The sequence below is a fragment of the Primulina huaijiensis genome, chromosome 3, assembly GCF_012295235.1.
Source record: "Primulina huaijiensis isolate GDHJ02 chromosome 3, ASM1229523v2, whole genome shotgun sequence".
Lineage (NCBI taxonomy): Eukaryota > Viridiplantae > Streptophyta > Magnoliopsida > Lamiales > Gesneriaceae > Primulina > Primulina huaijiensis.
In genome coordinates this window covers 22,231,177-22,251,390 of record NC_133308.1, presented here as the reverse complement: position 1 = coordinate 22,251,390, position 20,214 = coordinate 22,231,177, and the positions used below count along the sequence as shown (strand labels likewise).

Sequence of the window (20,214 nt, the reverse complement as noted above, 5' to 3'; positions counted from 1 at the left end):
CCGAAAATTTGAATATGACTCAACACTAAAGACAAAAAAAATTCAATGTTAAAATATAAGCACTGAAATTTCGGAACACTGTCATTCCTTTTTTTTATCGAAATTTTTTTGTTTGTTTATAATTCGATCGTTTTTTTATTACAAATATTACTTTTTTCACAATAGTTGCACGGCAAAAGAACAACTCAAGAAAATTTGAGAATCGCAAGATTCACGAACAAAGGAAAATGATAAACAAGATTCTTGATAGAAATCTTGCAACATAAGAAACAAAGAATGCAAACAAAAAGAACGAAGAACAAATTCGATAAAAAAAATATTAATATAACTTATTTGAATCAAAAAGAATCAAATCTCTGGTACCAAATGACATGGATTCATTTATTTTATCTGTATATACATATGCAAGGTGCATATATAAAGCTTTTGAATATACAATTAGTACAATGATGTCTGTCTCTCAACATAGATCATGAAATTAATTAGGAAGTATATTATATATTCTAAAGTAGTTTCTAATCGATTCATTGGCCTAAAATAAGGATAAATTTTGTTCGAGATTGAGACTAGCATCGATGATGTTAACGCTATGTTTTATTGGTACGTGTATGGAGATGTCAAATCATACTTATATGTGATAATATGATGATTAAACACATATATGTGATCATATGATGATTGCACTTAACAACTCTCACTTGGAATTTCTATGTGGTTATCACTTACATAGTTAATTAATTAAGTTTGTTGTTATGGTTGTACATCATTAATTCTTTGATCCGGGACAACATAAAGGCTCTGCGTAATAGCGCTGCACTTTGATTCGTTTACCGACCCCCATGAGGATCATCAGATGACGAGATTGAGTGTATTCCTGACATACATAGGAGTCGATCTATTGTAGTTTGGGATTCATGGCTTGCTTACGACTGTAGATATCCTACATGATCTGATGAGTTAATAGTGTAAAGAATCTCTGACCAGAGTAAGACATGAGCACTATATAAAGGTATTTCCTTATTTGCACATACGATGCCAATATGACTACTCAAAGATACATCACCTTGTTATCGAATTCATTTGAAACTCTCGATATACCGATGTTGCGGATTCGATCGTGATATATGAGTTGAAAGTATCGTACTGTACGCTAACCATAACTTACTGGTTCTTGCAGGCACTGTCAGTGATATCTAGGGGATCATGGGACGATGCTACTAGATGCTCTTACCATGATCTGATAGGTGCAATCAAACTTAAGTTCTAACGTTCTTGATCAAGGAGGTTGATGAAAAGAATGAGGTTAATTAGGGCAAGACCGAATAGAGACAAATGTTGTCTTGAATCACATGAAGTTGTGAACTCACGGTTAGCCGTATCCATGAACCATTGAATCTCATACAAATATTGAATTATGTGTTTCCGTTGAGATTGTCAAGTTCAAGGTTTGAATTTGGCGATTGTTCTTTGACGGAGATCAATCATATTACTTATAAAAGAGTCTATAAATAGTTTCCATATTTGGAAGTTGTGGAGAGTGCAACTGCCTAATATACTGAAGGAAGTTCCAAAATAGGCAGCTGTCAAAAACGAATCAGTAGAAAATTTTATTCTTTGAAATTTTTATTTTTCACTATATGAACGAGATTTGTACCATCGTCACATACGACGCCCAAGAAATATTTGATTGTCAAATTAAAAATTATTTAAAAATTTTAAACTTCCATTGCGTCTTGGGTGCGAGAAAACGATATTCCAACATTAGCATCAGAGCCTATGTTTCTTAATCGTATGATTCGTTTTGTTTATTGTTTGAATCGTGTTGAGTTTTTGGTTCTAACTGCTTAAGAAAATCTTTCAGAAAATCGAATCGCTCCGAAAATTTATTTTCAAAAAAAAAAAAACCTTATGCATTGCTTGAAATAGTTCCGGACAACGGGAAACGGGCAGTGCTATCCAACGCAAGCAGTACGCTACCTGCACATTTTTTAAATAAAAAGTTCAAGTTTTTGTGTAGGGCAACGCATTGCCTTGCGCGAACAAGCAGGTGCCCGCGTGCCGTTACCCAAGTTGATTGGACAGCGGGTGAGCACACAGGCAAGGTGCCTATCTCAGATAGCTTTGCCCTTCCCACGGGTTGGTTTTGACTTGGGCCCATGGGGTGGTTTTCTGAAATTTTTATAATTTTTGTACTAAATTGATATTTTATGAAAATATAGTCAAATTTACCCTTGAAATAAATTTTGATAAAATTATAAATTTTTTTATAAAATAAATAATTAATAATTATATTTTAATTATTTATGATAAAAAAAATTATGAGAAATTTTAATTATTAATAAATTAATTGATAATTGAGTAAAGATGATTATTCAATTTATTAATTTATTTTAGTTATGTCGGTTTGCGATAATTGTACCACATACATGATTTTATGTTAATATTTAATATTATATGTTATAAGGATGATTGAGAGTCATCATCAATTTTCTAAGTGTATGTTAGAATATTTTACATGTTAAATTTTAATTTATTTGATAATTACTGAAGTTGACCTGTTTGTGGCCCTTTCTCACCCGTTATATTTGTATCATAATATGCCATTAATATTTAATATAATTATTAGATTTAGTGAAAGATCAAGATTTGAAGATGATGAGCCTAAATTCTCAAAAGTTTTGAATATTGAATAAATGTAAAATATTGAAAGCTTTTGTAATAGTATGTTTGCATATCTGTATTTACCTAAGTCTTGGACTTGGATCCGTTTATGACTCTCATGGATCAAATGGCTATCTGTTATCTATCATCGTTTATTATTTATAATACATGTGATATATTGTAAATAATCAGTATGTGCATTATTATTATTGTGATAACTAGAGTTACCTGAATCCGACAAACATACAAACAAACATAGCGTAGTTTTTAAATCAAACGATTAGACAAATTTTCGAAATTAAAATCACTCATTTTGAATAAGATTCGAAGTTTATATCAGGCTCATTAAAAGAAAAATTAAATGAAAGTTTAATATTTTCTTGTTTTCCATCAATGGTCGAATTTCTGCGCTCAGTGTCTGACTTATATAATTGGGTAGGCTTGGAAGCCGGAAAATGTGACTTCTATTGACATTATTGATATGAACTATTTGGAACTCCCATGATTTTGACTTATATAATTGGGGATCTCATGACGACCGTCCACTAAGATTTGATATTGATGGGCCATGCTCGATACGTAAAGATAAATAACATAATATTATTGGTCCCTTATCAAGTGTGAGACAAATTACGTGGGAGTTGCAAGGGGTTGTAATTGAGATCTAACTTTTGGAAATTATGATTGGCTGGTATAATTCGGGATCATAATTTAGCATTTAGACTTTGCGTACTCACTATGAAAATATGATTTCTCATTTTCATCAGAGAGTGTTGAAAATGTCAAAATAGTGAGAGACAATTCATAAAAACAAAAGAAATTGGGTTGTGTTTGTAGTAGAAAATTTGAATTTGATAAAGTATTTGAAATAATGATTTGAAATTTTTTTCATATATGGATGTATTTGAAATCCACCATATTGACTCGAAATATAACTAGAAATATAACTAGTTAGGATTTTAAATTCATTTTCAAGTGGATTTGCCCAACCAAATTAACATATTTGAAATTTTTAGCTCCAAAATAATCAATCCAAATGCGACATGAGGGTTGATCATTTAGTTTTCGTAGCGATAACTATATAGTCCCTCTTATTGATTTATGATTTTTTGTATACTTTTAGTTATCAAATAGATACCACAATTTCCCGGAATGATAATTCAACACAGGAGACAAAAAGCATCAAAAATTCATAAACCGTGCCTGCCGATTCAGTATATTTGTTGTCGATAAAATGCTTGTTTGCGTCAATGGAGTTGGTCGTCTCAGCCAACTCTCTTGCTGCCACCTCCGAGAAAATGGAATAAACATGGCTACAAAAAGGCCAAGAAAGAGAAATGCTTTGGAACCCATATTAAATTTGAGTTTGTGCTTCAAATTTTTGATGTATTTATTCACGTGTTCTAAAAAGTCCGCTTAAACCCCGCTTAAGCGCGCTTAAGCTTGAAGCTCGGCAAAAACGCCCCGCTTCGGAGAAAGCGGAAAAAAGCGGTCAAACTGTAGTTTGACTGAATTAAGCGTAATTAAAACGTTTAATTAAGCGTACTTATGCACAATTAATCACATCTATTTATTTTTTAATTTTTTTTATTTTGAAGGTATGTCTTTTTATTTTAAAATAATAAATTAAATTTATAATTTAGATGTTTATTTTTTAATTTTAATTATGATTAAGCGTGTTTGATAATGATTTGACAAATATTTAACATTTTTAATGTGTTCTAGTTGCAAAAATAAATAAAGATTGTAATTTTGAGATTTGTATGCTTATATAAATATGAGAATTAATGCATCAAACTTAAATTTATCATATTTATGTATTATTTTATCTATTTATTGGTTTGAGATAATTACAATTACACTAAAAATAAAAAAACGCTTTTTCACGCTTAAGCCTGTGCTAATCTCGTTTAAGCTTGAAGCTCGACATCCGCGCTTCGGGACGCTTCACGTTTTTTTGAACCTTATAGGAGAGAGACAAGCGCTACTCATTAGAAAAGAACAGCAGAGGCAACAGAGACCAATATTCTATGCATGAATCTTGTAGGACATTGTTGTGTAAGCTGGATCTGTTATTAAACTTGTCTGATTTGCAGGTGTTTCCTGAATTTGGGTTTCCAGAAATAAATTATGATTACCCGGTTTTCTCCGCAAAAATCCCCATGAGAAACATTAAGCTATGTATTAAGTAAGAAGCACTAAAAATATATGGACCAAATAATCTCCACCATTATATCGGCTGCTGAGAGAATACCCTTCCAATTGGTAAAAAGTAAAAACAAGTTTAATAAGAGGAACAGGTATTTTCTAAGCCAAAAAGCAATTATATTAAATTCTACTGAACTTAAAAATGTGTCATTTGTCAAGGCTTCAGAGGGGAGAGAATTCCCATATGTAGATGACAGGATCAGAAGCCGAGGGAACAAAATTGTAAGCACCTCTCTTAATCATTTTCTAACGGCTGTGAAGTGAAAGTGACGTCTTCGTTCACGGAGTTGGGAGAAAGAGAAATAGATTTCTTTGCCTTCTAAGCTTATGAATATGAACAGCTGTTAACCCAACTCAATGGGAGTGGAGTGTAGCAAAACGCAAACATTCTAGCACTGTCCCTTGTGAAATTTGACAAGAAAATAAACAGGTATGTCAATTCTGCAGTGACCCGTGCATCCGGTACGATATTTTGGCTTAAGCAGAATCTACTGATTGTGCTGAACTTAGCGATCCCAATCTCTCACATCTATGGCTCGTGATAATTCCCTGCAATGCTCATTCCCGTAGCAACGCGATCTGAACTAGTACTTTTAACACACTGCAATAGCTGTTCGTCAACTTTCTTTATCCAGCTTCATTGATGTAGAATGAGTCAGGCGATCTGAACTAGTACTTTTAACACTCTGCAATAGCTGTTCGTCAACTTTCTTTATCCAGCTTCATTGGCGCATCATTGGTTTCAGTTATCACCTGAAGAAGTTCCAACGGAGTAGCTGCTGGATCCAGCTCCAGGCAATCTTTGGGGGCGTCTTGAGCTTCAAGACCAGAAAGCAAATGGTTTGGGACCTGATGAGAAAATCGGAACATCTCTTCCTTGGGTATTCTGTGGATCATTTCAGGGTCCAAATTTGGACAAAATACTGTTTTGAACCCGACCACCTTCACAAGAGGAGCAACAGCGACACCCATATCCTCGCTATAGTCGTCTAATACCATCACCATATCATACTTGTGTATAACTTCATCAGGTGTCTGCTCGTTCCAATCAGATGACCAGTTTTTGTAGAGTGCCCAAACATCACCTTTTCTGGGGAGTATTAAAATGCCTCCGCGCAGCCCTTTTGAAGAGCTAACCTTATGAGAAAAGGAATTGATGAATTTACAAGTTTCATATTTGCCAACCCTAAACTCTCCACATGTTTTATAGAAACCTGAGCCTATCCAATTTAAACTACCAAATTCACTGTTGGTTTTTGAGTTAAGCCAGCTTATCCTCAACTTAAATGGCTTTCTAGAGATGACCTTGTTGATTAGAGCATAGAAACGTGGCATGCCATCGTCATTGTCATAGGCAGCCCAAACCTCATTATCTCCAAAAGAACTTTCTGTTCTATCCAGATCAAAATCATAAAAATCGGGATCTGGTACATTTATGGATGCCGCAACAGGATCCTCTTTTGTGGCATTACCAGAAGCACGGTTAACCTGACGTTCTCGACTTATCTCTTTCTTGCTTGCTTTCGTCTTGTCTTTCTCTTTAGTCATGGGCTTGGATATCATCTCCAACCGCCATTCGTTTTGCTTCTTCTGAATCTCCTGCCGGGCCTTGACCATCAACATGTTTCGGGTTTCCAGGCCAGTCAACTCTCTAGTGATGTTTGGCATCTGATATGTTCCAGAAAAACCATAAACACTTGATCCAGCATTCGAACTGGAAGTTTCAAATCCACCATGTCCCTGGGCTGAATTATTGTTCGTTCCAGATCTCTTGACATCTTCATCTAATTTTCTCTTTTCAATATTTGCCTCCCACCCAGAGGAGATATGTGATTCAGTTTGTGCTCTCTTCAACTTATCCTGTGCCAGTTGAACAACATTGGCAGCTTTTGCTGCAATCCAAGGATCTGTTTTACCTACAGTAGCTGTTCCAGAGAGTGAGTCCTGATGGTGGTTAACGTACCTAAAAGAATTTGGACCTGACTGGCCTGGTATTGACTTTTGAGCAGCTGCACAATTTTTTACAGGATCATAAACATTTCGACTGGGTACATGATTACCATGACTTGGGTGCCGCTGCCGAGGAAACTGATTGGTTGGTTCAGAACAATTAAATGGTGAAGCAGTCTCTATAGCCGTAAAGGCCTTCTTACAATTGGGACAAAGAAGAGTATTGTTAAGATATATCCTTACATACTCATAATGCATCTTGCACAAATCACAGATCGTCCAAAATGTATCAGTTCTTTGATGGGATGGAGTAGGAGCAGTAGGAGGAGTAGGTTTAGGGGGAACCTTCACATTATTATTTTGGGTCACCGGAGCTGATGATGTGCTGCTTGCAAATTTGTAATATCCATTCGCCCTGGGTGCTGCTGATGGACCACCATTATGCATAGGAACCTTCAGGGGAAACCCCTTGGAGCCTCTCCTTTGATTATAAGCCAACCTTTTTGCCTTATCTGATAACAAAGTCCATGCTTCAGAAACTAGTTTAAATGCACCTTCAGCACCAGAAGATTTATTTTTATCAGGGTGCAGCATGAGGGCAAACTTCCTGTACTGTTTTCTTATTGTTTCATCATCAGCTGAGGGGCTTACACCAAGTACTCCGTACCAATCTACTTCTCCATTTATCTTATTTTCCGCAGATACATATACATCCAGTGTTTTCAACAATTGTGATATGCCATCCAACCCTGCATACAGAGTTTGAGCTTTCAAGGAAAATTTTCTCGCACCTCCAAAATCTTTTTTCTCTAACTTGCTCTCAGCAATTGATTTGGCCCTCAGGGCTTCGTCTTTATTGCACTCCATCCTTAAAAATGAAATGCCTCCAAAATTTCACCTGACTATCAATGCATGTACTCTTAAGTCACAAAAAGAACCACCGAATAACAGGGATTGTTTGGCAACAAAGGTCCTCCCGAATAATGATTTCCAAGTACAGCACGACAGACGATAAAATATATGTTACTACAAAAAAATTAGATACATAAATCTCAGAACAGAATTATTCTGATTAGAATTGGATATTCACGGAAAAGTCTGAGTTCAGATATAATATCACGTGAGTATTTTTTTTTTTTTTTACGATTATCAAGATTTGCTAGGGGTGAATGATCATAATAAACCTAGCAACCACGTCATTACAGAATATCGGAAAATAACTAGCTCATGACTTCAACTTCCAAAGTAATATCCTCAAAGGCTTGGAAATCAATAATTGAGATCAGAAATAAAAAAAAGAAAGAAAAAACTCCGCATACACCATGTCTGGCAGCATCGGTGCAGCCAACAGATTGATACGCCGACAACATTTACATTAGAATTTAAACCACCACCACATTATTGAGCACCCCATCTTCTCGACATTTTAAAAACTTCAAGAACTAAAGGCACTTAAACTCGACATGCTTTACAATAAACAACACATTCACGAAGAAGCACTGGTGCTCTATCGCTACCTATGATGGACAGAACAAACTCTGCGTGCACAGAACTACGAAAACAGTGAATACCCACAAATCCCAAATTAACCCCTTAAATCATCGAAAAGGAGCACTCCCAATGCATCTGATATAATCAAACAAGAGATTGTCAAGCTACCTATTACAATTCAGCACATTTACTAAAAACCCTAGTTTACAAAAACAAAAATTCAATTTCGACGTAAATCTGAACACATGAAAATTAAAGGAATGTAAGAATTACTGGCAAAATTCAGAATTTGAATGAGATGGAACAGTGATTGTTCAAATTTTCCTACTTTCCCACCAAATTGAACTTGGACAGAACCCTATAAAACAATGGAAAAAGCTAAAATCGTGATCGAAACAATAGGTTTATGAGAGGTTGCATTTCATAGTAAACACAAACTATTGGGTTCCCATCTAACCAGAGTTGGAGTTAACCATGGTTAAATTTACACAATTAGCTCAACCATTGTTGTGAAAATGGCTTCATTTTCATAGTGAACAAAAACTTTTGGGTTCCCACCTCACTAGAGTTGAAGTCAACCGCGGTTAAATTGACACATTTAGCTTAACCATGGTTATCTTTTAATTCGTGCATTTTCTTAACTCCGGTTACTTTTGAACCCTGATCAAATTACTTTTATTTCTAATTTGTTTATAAAACTGATGTTCAAAGAAAATTTAAATCATTTTTACCATTATATTATTTGAATATATAGGGGTGTCAAAATCAGACTCGACTCACCAACCCGACACGATTCAACTCGAAAAAAATCAGGTTTGGGTTTGGGGTTTTCGAGTTCGGATCAGATCGAGTTGGACCCGATAACTGACCTGAAAAAAATTATCGGGTTGGGTTGGGTTGGGTGCGGTTCAACCCGAGTTGACCCAAAAATTTTAATTTTTTTTAAAAAAATATAATTAATAAATATTACCTACATTTTTATATATTTTATATTTGAAAACATATTTATTGTATATTTATATCATAAAATTTAATAATTTAATATTTATTTTGAACATTTTTTTATTTTTTAAACAATTGTTTATTTGATTTAGTACATATATTTTATTTTTCTACAATTAGACTTTCAAATATAAATCATATATATGAGATATATTTTGTTATTATGTGTTTAAATTAATTTTTAATTTTATTTAATTTTCTTTTAAAAAAAATCAAAACCGGTTTGATCGGGTTCGGGGTTGAGTGTTTTCGGGTTGACTCGGGTTCGGGTTGGGTTTGGGTTGAGCAATTTTTAACAGTACTATTGTTCAACCCGACCCAACCCAACCCACCCAATTGACACCCTGATGAATATAAAATGTGATAACAATAATCTCTCTAGTTACTTTGACTCATTTTGAACAAGTATTTATAAAACATTCTTACAAAATTTATATAAAAGATTTTAAAAGTTGTTTAAAAAACAAATATATATTTGCACAATTATTCTATAAAAAAATTTTACGATAAAAAAAATAATATGTTTTGATTTTCATTATTACTTTCATTTCTAAAAACATAATAAAAAAAAACATTTCTAAATTATTTTTTAACAATTACACGGAGAACACTAAAATTTTATCCAAACACATATTTAAAATTTTCACTTATAAATCACTAAAAACATTTTTAAAACATTTGCCAGACGGAGCTCAAAATTTAAACATAAAATTTAATGAGGCAATCATTTTGAGATTTATAACATTATATAAAGTGAATCTTAAATGGAAAGTTATGTCAATTTTAATTTAGAAAAAAACTTGTGTGAGATGATCTCACGGATCGTATTTTATGAGACGGATCTTTATTTGGGTCATACATGAAAAAATATTAATTTTTATGCTAAGAGTATTACTTTTTATTGTGAATATCGGTAGAGTTGACTCGTCTCACAGATAAAGATTCGTGAGACCGTCTCACAAGAAACGTATTTTTTTTATTTAATTGTTAGCAACATGTGTGATAAGAGGATGAATGTGTATTACGGTTAAAAAGAGAACATTACACATACATACATACATACATACATACATACATACATGTGTTTAATACATTTATGATTTGATGTAATATATGATTTAAGAATCAGAATTGTGAATTCATTGAACTCTGTCGGGCCTCCGATGACTCCGGTTTAGAATCTAACTGGGATACCTCGGGCTTTGGTTCGCAAGCTTGCTTCGTTTCCTTCAGTTACGTTAGGCTTCAAGATGTTGAGGGATTTCCTCTGGGTTGGGTTTATAATGGTGAAACTTCAAGTCAGCACTACCACCAGCGAAAGCAGTTTCCGTCAACTTCTTTGTTCATGGGGTTCACACTCTTGCTCGCAAATTAATCTATCTTCCCGAATCCCGATCACCTGTAATATTTTCACTCATGACAACTAGTCTCTCTCAAACTGCAGGGGAAAGAAAAAGGAATCAAAACTACACGTAGGGACAAAGATCAAGCATTCCACAAATTATGCTCCATTTGTTCATCAAGAGAAAATAACTCCGATCCCTGTGTTTTCACTGAAGGATTCCATTTGTCCATTTGAATCGTACAGAATATTCTTGAAATTACGTACACGCCACTTCCCAGGTGTCTCGGGAACGATACAAATTTATTAGAGGCTTTTCCTCTCATCACTAATATTTGGTTTATGATCTTCCGAGAGTGGAATTGCTGTCAAGCAAGCCAAGGGGGTGATATGCGAAAAAGAGAACGTCGACGTGGCATTTGCTTCACTTTTAAGACAAGGGATCGTGTGCGTCTCATTCAATTATTGTCCTTAAATTTATCATTCCCTTTTTGTTTATTTATTATTATTAACAGTAGGAGCTACAACAGAAATATGCACGTTGTACATAAGGTTGCATACAAGTCGAGTATTACAATATTCGAGTTTGAACTCGATTTAAAATTTTTTGTTGTTAGATCTCAAACTCAATTGACTAATTAATTTCAAGCTCGAACTCGATTCATGTACATGTTGAGGTACTCGAGTAGCTCGCGACAACTAAAACTCAAACTAGGTCAAATCAAGGATCAAGATGCTCATGAAGTTACTCACGAATCTCGATCAGCTTGGCTACCTTGAACCCTTAATTGTTTGTGTATGATACTACATCCATCTCAATGATATAGGATTCTTCACTTTTTTTTGTTGTATCAAATATATAGTTCAGTTTCTACGTTTAGTTGTATTTTTTCTTGGTTTTACTAATATATCTTTATTAACTAAGACTTGAAAAACATGCAACTATTTTTTGAATGGATTAAATAGAGATAAAATATGGATTTTTTATGTAAAATTAATTTTCCAATGATTTTCTTAATATGTGTTAAAATTTCCATGTGTATAGTACATGTGATTTCACATAAATCCACAATATATTCTTCATTATAAAATATTTTAATAATTTATGTTGAATTTTCGTTTTTAAAACTCAAATTTATGTGTTTGTTTCACGTACCTTAGGAAAAATTAGAAAACACTTTCCCCAAAAAAAGGTTTTTTATGCTTCTAATATATTCATTCTCTTTAATAAAGAGACAATAATTTTTTTTAATGATTTTTTTCCCAATCATAAAATTTCCTATGTTTTGAATCTATGCTATACTCTTATAGATCAGCACATAATGTGGATTGTTCATAAAAACTAATTACTCTGCACATACGATGCGTGTGTGTACAGTCTTTTTTATTATTATCGATGGACTAAAATGAAATTTGACAAATTATAGAGAGACTAAATTGATATTTGAATTGTTGAAATAAAAAAAATAAAAAAAAAGTGTGTGTTGAAATTTTTTAAACAAAAAACAAAAAACAAAAGTGTAATATTAGTATCATATAAGGGTAAAGTTGGAAGAAAAAATTGAGTGGTTACTATTATGTTTTCAACTTTAATAAAATAAAATAGATTAGAGTAGTTATGATTCAGACACACTATATGGAGTGAACCTCTTCACCTCCCCACCCATCAAAATGTTAAAATATCTTTTATTTGCAACCTTAAAACATCATTAAGCAGCATTAATCTCACAATAATTGTCCATAAAATGTGATTAATTTTGTAATCAAAAGATCAACTCTTGAGTCCTATGAATAATGCCCAATCCAAATCGATACCAAAATTTTATAAATTCTCCCTCTATACAAGACTTATCTAGGTGCTCTATCATTCCAACATTCTGATGATTTTTCTGTTTGTTCTACCATTTGTAAGTAAACTTATTTTCCTGTGTATCAATTATACAATCAATAAAAAAAATTTGTATATTTGTTTTCTGTAAGTGTGATATAGTTTTAAACTACATATCTTATATCAAAATAAAATATATTTACACGTATTTTTAAAAGTATGATTTTTTCAAATATTATGTTTTAATCATTTTTCTATCAAGATAATTATTACACTCAACTGAAATTAATTTTTTTTAAAGTCGTACGTGTGCGATTGCATTTGCATCCATTCGCAAAATATGCTCTAAATCAATGTCATTTCGCTTAGATACCTACAATATACTCAAATAAATCCAAATCCTTACCCAATTTGAATTCATGTGTTACTTGCAAACCCCCTGAGGATAATATAAACCTTAATTACTACACCACTGATTTCCTAACAAATTCCACAAAAGATTTTAAATCAGTATTCACGTGAAATTAGTCAACCAACCGATGGAAGTTGGGAAAATTGGAGATTCAAATATTAATTAAATCATATAAATGCTTTGATTTGTTTTACTTTCTAGAAGCTAAATGTGCAGCGTGAGACTAGGCCATGGACCCTTACTCTCCCTCCAAGTCTTTTTACTCAATTCCACCTTATCAAAGCTAAAGTCTTGTGCTATACGGAGAAAAGTTGATTTTACAACACCCTTATTTCATACGTTCAATCATTTGCATACCACACAAATGTTTCCACCTTTTATGTTGGGTTATAGCATGTTTGGTACAGTGACGGAACCAGAAATATGGCTCTGTCCCGACTAAAATTTTAAACTCTAAAATCTTTTATTATTTTAAATTGATCTACCCGGGTTAATATCACATTATTCCAAAATTTTACAAAATTTACTTATAACTTTTTTTTAAAAAAAAATTAGGTCACCCGGATTAAAGCTCGGGTATACATGCATGTGGCTCCGCCACTGCTTGGGTAAGATAAATTTTGGGATTAGTAACCTCTTAGGAAGCTATTCTGCTTCTTAGAAAGCTATCGTGATTCATGTTGCTGACGATATTGTATTATCACATTGGTTAAGTGAGTGATAAAAGAGGAAAGTCAAATAACTAATATATAAAAATTGTTATTTCACTCCAATTTTTTTGATTATACTCTATTTTATATGTAAAACTTATTAATAAAATGGAGTGCAAATCACAATTATCTTTTTATATACACACAATACAAATTTAGACGACTTTTACATATATTTCATGATTCAGCTATAATGAACTTTGCGACAAATAACATGTTCGAATAGAATGTTTCTGTTGAGAGCAATAATTGTCTTTGATAAAAAGCGATCGAACCATGATAATTGAGCTGATTTATAGTTTAAAATATTTGAATTACACTACCAGTTATATCTTTTGGTAAAACGGAAAATACTAAAAATGATCCTACAGACTCCCATCAGAAGAATTTTATTAAAAAATATATAAGATAACCATTTTTTAAACATCAATTAATTCGGATATTCCTTAAAAAAAATTACTCCGAAAAGATAAAATTTAGAATAAGAAAATTATAAAATATGGCTTCTAGTATTTTTTGTCATTATGAATAAGAAAAAACGGTAGGAAAACAAAATTTTTTTTTTTTAAAAAAAAAAACCAATTGGGGGTATTCTATATTGGATACACCTTTTTTTTAATGAAGACATTTTTAAAAAAAATAAAATTTCATGCTTTCACTTTCGGAGAAAAAATCATTTGTTCCACTACAATTAATTTATATTTATATAATAATAATTTAGATATAATATAGACAAAATAGTGTGTTTATGTAATTTTTAAAATCCTCAAAATATTTCTATTTCATTTTTTTTAGCTCCCATTTTTTTTATTCCGAAAAATTAAATTTATGTAAAAAAAAAAATCTAAAAAATTTATTAAAAAATCACAGAAGTTATTCAAATTTCAATTTTTAACAAGAGTAAGCGTGCACACTGGACCAGTAAATATAGTTGGCGCGCTTTGGGTCGGAAAACCGTAAGTACTGTACGCCTAGGGAACCGTAGGCAAAATGTTGGTGGATTTTTATTTTTAATTTCCCCCTTCATTTGAACTGTAGTTGGTGGACTTATCATGTGGGAATCGGTGTCAATTTTTTCCCAAAATCCATAAGAATAATTACAAGATTTGCCAGAGCAAGTTGCAGATTTAATTTTCACGGAGGAAAATTTTGTCTGAATCGCTCCAAATTTCAGGAACTGAAGTGAAATCTCCGCGAAGCTTCCTGCAATAACTTCGCAACCTCCACCCCACCCTCCCTTTTTCTCTCACATACATAGTGATGTACCATTTCGCGGACTGGTCTTCACTACGAATCATACATTCGGTACGTGTTGATCTTGTTTTTTTTAGTTTAATCTTCAGAAGTCGTGTTCTGAGATTCTGTGCTTGAGAAATAATCGAGAGTCGGTACCTGTTTGAAAAATAGCGAGGTTTGATTCTGACTTAGTGCGATTATTCAGTGATTATCTGTTTTGGGGGTGAATTGAGGTCGTGTGATGTTTAACAGTCATAGTTTCATTTTTTTCAGGGTGATTTTGAACGATGGCGCATCATTTGGTTTTGTTGACTCCTTTTTTGATCTTAGGTTACATTTGGTCTTTCGACTGTTACTTTTTTTTATTAAAAAAAATGTTTCCTTTTTATTATTTTAATCTAGAGACTTTAAACAGAAATGTGTTTAATTAAAAAAAAAAAGTTATTGAAATGGTACTGTATGATGACAATTTTAAACATATGATGTGCTCCGAAAAATCGAATTTGATGTGTGCCGCAGAGATTTTACTTTCTTTTCTGCTCGTGCTTGAATATTTTTCTTCTACTTCTTTTTTTGTCTCTCATTTTGAGATTAAAGAAAATGTGTTAAAAGAGTTTCAATTTGGTCTAGTTATACATGTTTATTTGTTTGTATGTAGAATTATTATGTTCGCGATGTAAAAACTAGACTGTTTGTTTATTCACTTTTGGTTTTCTTGAAAGATATATTGGTTTTTTGCCTGGGTTACATATTGTTCATGTTTCTAGATTTAGATTTTCACTTGGTATTGAAATATCATCTAATGGAGGTTCATAAATATTTTTTAGGGCTTGACTGTCTGCAGCGTGCTTGGTACTAGCAGAAGCACTTTTCTTTCTAGCTACGCTCCTGTACTGAAGTTCATAATTTGCTTCTGAAGTTTCTCATGTAAGCTGGAGTTATGAATAATCACCCAGAAAAATTTGTGAGGTTAGTTCGTCACGATCACTCACAGATCCATTTCTATGAGGCGATAAAGGTCTAGGTAGCATTTATGGATTTAGTTGCTCTAGCTTGTTCATAAAAATTTAAGGCAGAGAAAACCTGATAAAAAATAATGGCCATATGTAGGTAATTAAGGGGAAAGTAATTCAATTCGAGAAGGATTTATCAACTCATGGGGGATATATGCTAAAGATCTCTCTAATTTCTTATGTTAATTTTAGAAAATAAAATTAGTAACGACTCCATATGTTTCTCATGATCATTTTAACTACTTGACCATTTTCCCTTTTTTTCCGAATCCTTTCAAAAACCTCTTAAAAGGGGATGAAAAGTCGTTCATGAGAAACTTAGTGACTAGTCCAACTGGTACCAACACTTTAAGAATCTAGGTATTTCAGCCTGGACGGCCTGGGTTCAAGTGCTGGGGGAGCCGAAAGAAACCACTTTCCAGGGAAGATATTCTCTATGAGTGACGGTGCATGGGCTAGGGCTCATGTTGGACCATCCTAACGACCCATGACCAATAGTGATGCATGGGTATGGGCCGAGGCCCATGTTGGTTCAGCCTGATGGCCCATGATCTTTACAAAAAAAGACGTCTTTTTGTTAAATCTATAAGATATTCACAAAACGTTTATAAGATATTTAATGGTTTGTAAGCTGTCTGGTTTTATAAGATTTAAAAACAACCTACTAGAATCATATAAGATTTTTTTTTAAAAAAATAAGATCATGCCTTGAGATATAATTTTTGTTTAGAAATCCAAATAGTCTCGATACTTATTTTTACTCCCACGATACTCTCAAATTTATTTTTCCTCAATATTTTTCTCTGTTTTTCGTGATCATTTGATTAATTTCTCTTCCCTTTCAATTTTTTCCTTCTACAAGAATTTATTATGTTCATTACTTTCAAGAGCTTAATTTTGAAGATATGAGAGCTTACAAGCTGCTAAAACATATTTTAAGCTCTAGAAAAAGGCTCATATAAATTTTCAAGGTAATATGATTTGACTAGAGTGCTCCATGTGTTTCATTTTCTTAAAACTGAGTGCTGCTAATGTCTTTGTCCCCTATTAGGTTTCGAGATTGGAGATCCGAGAAGATCTTCATTGGGCATTCTCCATCTGAAGATGGAGTACCAGAGGGTAGACCTAGAGTAGCAGTGTCATCAGTTTCAGACAAATTCCAGAGGGGTTTAGAATCTGGTTCTGATAGAATCAAAAGGTTCAAAGGTTCCCTAAGATCCTTCTCACTGAGAAAGTTTCTGGCAGATGACGAGGGATCTCAGAAGAAAATTCTTGATCCACAAGGATCATTCCTTCAGAAATGGAATAAGATATTTGTATTATCATGTGTGCTTGCCATCTCGTTGGATCCCTTGTTTTTCTATAGTCCCATTGTTGATGACGAAAAGAAGTGCCTTGATTTGGACCCAACATTGGAGCTCACAGCAAGTATTCTACGGTCCTTTACAGATGTGTTTTACCTCATCCATATTCTATTTCAATTTCACACTGGTTTCATTGCTCCATCTTCTCGTGTATTTGGAAGAGGTGTTCTAGTTGAAGATTCTTGGGAGATAGCAAAAAGATATCTGTCATCATACTTCATAATTGACATCCTTGCAGTTCTTCCGCTTCCTCAGGTAAGGGAAAAATTTCCGTTTCCACATTATGGCCTAAATGTGCATATGCATAGATGTCCATAACATGCGGAATATAACAAACTCTCCACTAGAACAATAATTTTTTTTATGACAAGAAAACAAGAAAGGTTGCTTGTGAGCGTTTTCCATGGTCCTTGCTCTTGTAACTGTATATCAACCTTTGTGAGAAAAATGCTGATGCCTCAAATCTCCAAGATTATTATAGCATGTATACAGTTTTTCCCCAGAAGTTGCAATTCATGTTCAGATATACTTTTGTTTACGTGTTCCCATGAATCTGATTATCTAATGATTTTCCAGGTTGTGATCTGGATTGTCATTCCCAAACTGAGTGGTGCGAAATCTTTCAACACAAAGAATTTGTTAAAATATGTGGTGTTCTTACAATATATACCTAGGATTCTCCGTGTCTATCCTTTGTATAAAGAAGTCACTAGAACTTCGGGTATACTCACTGAAACAGCATGGGCTGGGGCTGCCTTCAATCTTTTTCTTTACATGCTTGCCAGTCATGTAAGTTTTTTTTAGAGTTTAATTCATAGTTTCAATAATTTGCTTCCAGCATAAACAGTGCTGCAACTCGTTAAACTATCTGCCTGCTTTTTTTTGTTAATCCCATTTTAGGTTCTTGGAGCCTTTTGGTATTTGTTCTCGATAGAACGTGAAACAAGTTGCTGGCGAAAAGCCTGTGGTAATCAGACTGCTTGTCGACATGCTGCATTCCATTGTGCGGCGAACCACACAGAATTCAGCACCATGTTGAACAACTCCTGCCCTATTCAGAATCCCAATCCGACTGCTTTTGACTTTGGAATATTTCTCAATGCCCTTCAATCTGGTGTTGTTGAATCAAAAGATTTTCCTCGGAAATTCTTCTACTGTTTCTGGTGGGGGTTGCAAAATTTAAGGTATCTTTCTCCTAACACGATGGTATAGCTTTATTCTGTTAGTTTCTGATTCAGGATACGAGGCTAAGCTTTTGTCTGTTGTTTCAGTTCCCTTGGCCAAAACCTTAAAACAAGCACCTTTGTTTGGGAAATTTGCTTTGCAGTTTCTATTTCTATATCTGGCTTGGTGCTGTTCTCGTTTCTGATTGGAAATATGCAGGTGAGTAAGTTGTTTCACTACTCTTTAACTTGGAGCCATTGAAGTGGCGTTTGTGTTTGGTAACGAAGAGACGTGCAAAGGTCTTCTCTAAAATTGCTTAGAATAAATTTGGCCAAGTTCGACGATATATTAATGACAAATCTTAGGGACGCCTTTTGTAGTATGAGTTCCTACTAATCTGCAATGTTGGTAAAACAGACGTATCTGCAGTCCACGACTTTAAGATTAGAGGAGATGAGGGTTAAAAGACGAGATGCAGAGCAGTGGATGTCTCATCGGTTGCTCCCTGATAGTTTGAGGGAGAGAATCAGGAGGTACGAGCAATACAGATGGCAGGAAACTAGAGGTGTTGAAGAAGAAATTCTGGTTCATAATCTTCCCAAGGATCTAAGAAGAGATATCAAACGGCACCTCTGTTTGGATTTATTGAAAAGAGTAAGTTCTTCAACTTGTGCATTTATTGCATCAAAATTGACACAAGCCAAATACCATAATCTTGAATAGAAAATTGGACTTGGGCTGATTTATAACTTCCTATGCGGAATCAAGTGGGAGAAACGGGTAAAAATGATTTGTTTATAATCTTTCACACGCTGTCTCTTGTGAAAATATGGCACATTGATTCTTCTACTTGGCGGGTAACAAAGTAAATTATCTGTCATTCAGGTGCCGATGTTTGAGAAAATGGATGATCAACTCCTCGATGCATTGTGTGACCGTCTCAAACCAGTGCTTTACACTGAGGACAGCTACATAGTACGAGAAGGGGATCCAGTGGATGAAATGCTGTTTATAATGCGTGGAAAATTGTTGACTGTAACGACAAATGGAGGAAGGACCGGGTTTTTTAACTCAGATTACCTAAAAGCAGGTGATTTTTGTGGGGAAGAGCTCCTTACTTGGGCACTGGATCCTAACTCATCATCTAACCTCCCTATCTCGACTAGAACTGTCCAAGCTCTATCAGAAGTTGAAGCATTTGCGTTGAAGGCCGATGATTTGAAGTTTGTAGCGTCTCAATTCCGACGACTACACAGTAAACAGCTACGCCATACTTTTAGGTTTTACTCACAGCAGTGGAGGACTTGGGCAGCTTGCTTTGTACAAGCAGCATGGCGGCGCTATAGTAGGAAGAAGCTAGAAGAGGCTCTACAAGAAGAAGAAAATCGATGGCAGGATGCATTGGCGAAAGGCGGGGGTAATTCACTGAGTTTAGGGGCGACCATCTATGCCTCGAGATTTGCTGCAAATGCTCTTCGAGCATTGCGAAACGGTACTAGAAAGACAAGAATGACGGAAAGGATATCACCTATGCTACTTCAGAAGCCTGCCGAGCCAGATTTTACAGCTGAAGACAAATGATTGTGTACATTATTTTAGGTCAATTGTATTATAGCTTTTGATTTTTTTAAGTATAGATTGATACATGGGGTCCAACTCAAGGCTTGGCTTTGTTCCGTTTTAGTACAGTGGTATATTAAGACATGAGTCCCTTCTGTATATCATGTAATTTGTATGTTGTATGCGTTAAAAAAGACTTCCATGTTGGCTCTCTTGAATGGAAGGAAGGTAGAAAACAAAGATGGCTTTTTTAAAAAATTGATTCTTAATTAA

At 34.0% G+C, this 20,214-nt stretch overlaps 2 protein-coding genes across 3 annotated transcripts; one reads left to right on the top strand and one right to left on the bottom strand.

Moving 5' to 3' along the window:
- Nucleotides 1-4,870: 4,870 nt before the first annotated feature.
- Nucleotides 4,871-8,788, bottom strand: LOC140973769 (uncharacterized). 2 transcript variants are annotated; one of them, XM_073436831.1, is made up of 2 exons: nt 8,584-8,788; nt 4,871-7,845 (listed from the first exon to the last, which is right to left on the bottom strand). In XM_073436831.1, exon 2 carries the CDS (start codon nt 7,684-7,686, stop codon nt 5,572-5,574), a length of 2,115 nt encoding a protein of 704 aa, XP_073292932.1. In that variant the 5' UTR covers nt 7,687-7,845; nt 8,584-8,788; the 3' UTR covers nt 4,871-5,571. The 2 variants fall into 2 exon arrangements, with proteins under 2 accessions (XP_073292932.1, XP_073292931.1); XM_073436830.1 differs by having other exon boundaries at nt 4,871-7,817.
- Nucleotides 8,789-14,642: 5,854 nt separating this feature from the next.
- LOC140973768 (cyclic nucleotide-gated ion channel 1-like) lies at nt 14,643-20,169 on the top strand. Its single transcript, XM_073436829.1, has 8 exons — nt 14,643-14,909; nt 15,668-15,809; nt 16,905-17,472; nt 17,794-18,006; nt 18,118-18,401; nt 18,489-18,600; nt 18,799-19,035; nt 19,267-20,169. Exons 2-8 carry the CDS (start codon nt 15,781-15,783, stop codon nt 19,960-19,962), a joined length of 2,139 nt encoding a protein of 712 aa, XP_073292930.1. The 5' UTR covers nt 14,643-14,909; nt 15,668-15,780; the 3' UTR covers nt 19,963-20,169.
- The last annotated feature ends 45 nt before the right edge of the window (nt 20,170-20,214 follow it).

Excerpts from the sequence above, each read along its gene's own strand:
- LOC140973769 (XM_073436831.1), bottom strand. The coding sequence starts at position 7,686 with ATGGAGTGCAATAAAGACGAAGCCCTGAGGGCCAAATCAATTGCTGAG.
- LOC140973768 (XM_073436829.1), top strand. The coding sequence starts at position 15,781 with ATGAATAATCACCCAGAAAAATTTGTGAG. Across the intron at positions 18,007-18,117 it reads TTTACATGCTTGCCAGTCAT|GTTCTTGGAGCCTTTTGGTA; the intron begins GTAAGTTTTTTT and ends ATCCCATTTTAG. Across the intron at positions 18,402-18,488 it reads TGGGGGTTGCAAAATTTAAG|TTCCCTTGGCCAAAACCTTA; the intron begins GTATCTTTCTCC and ends CTGTTGTTTCAG.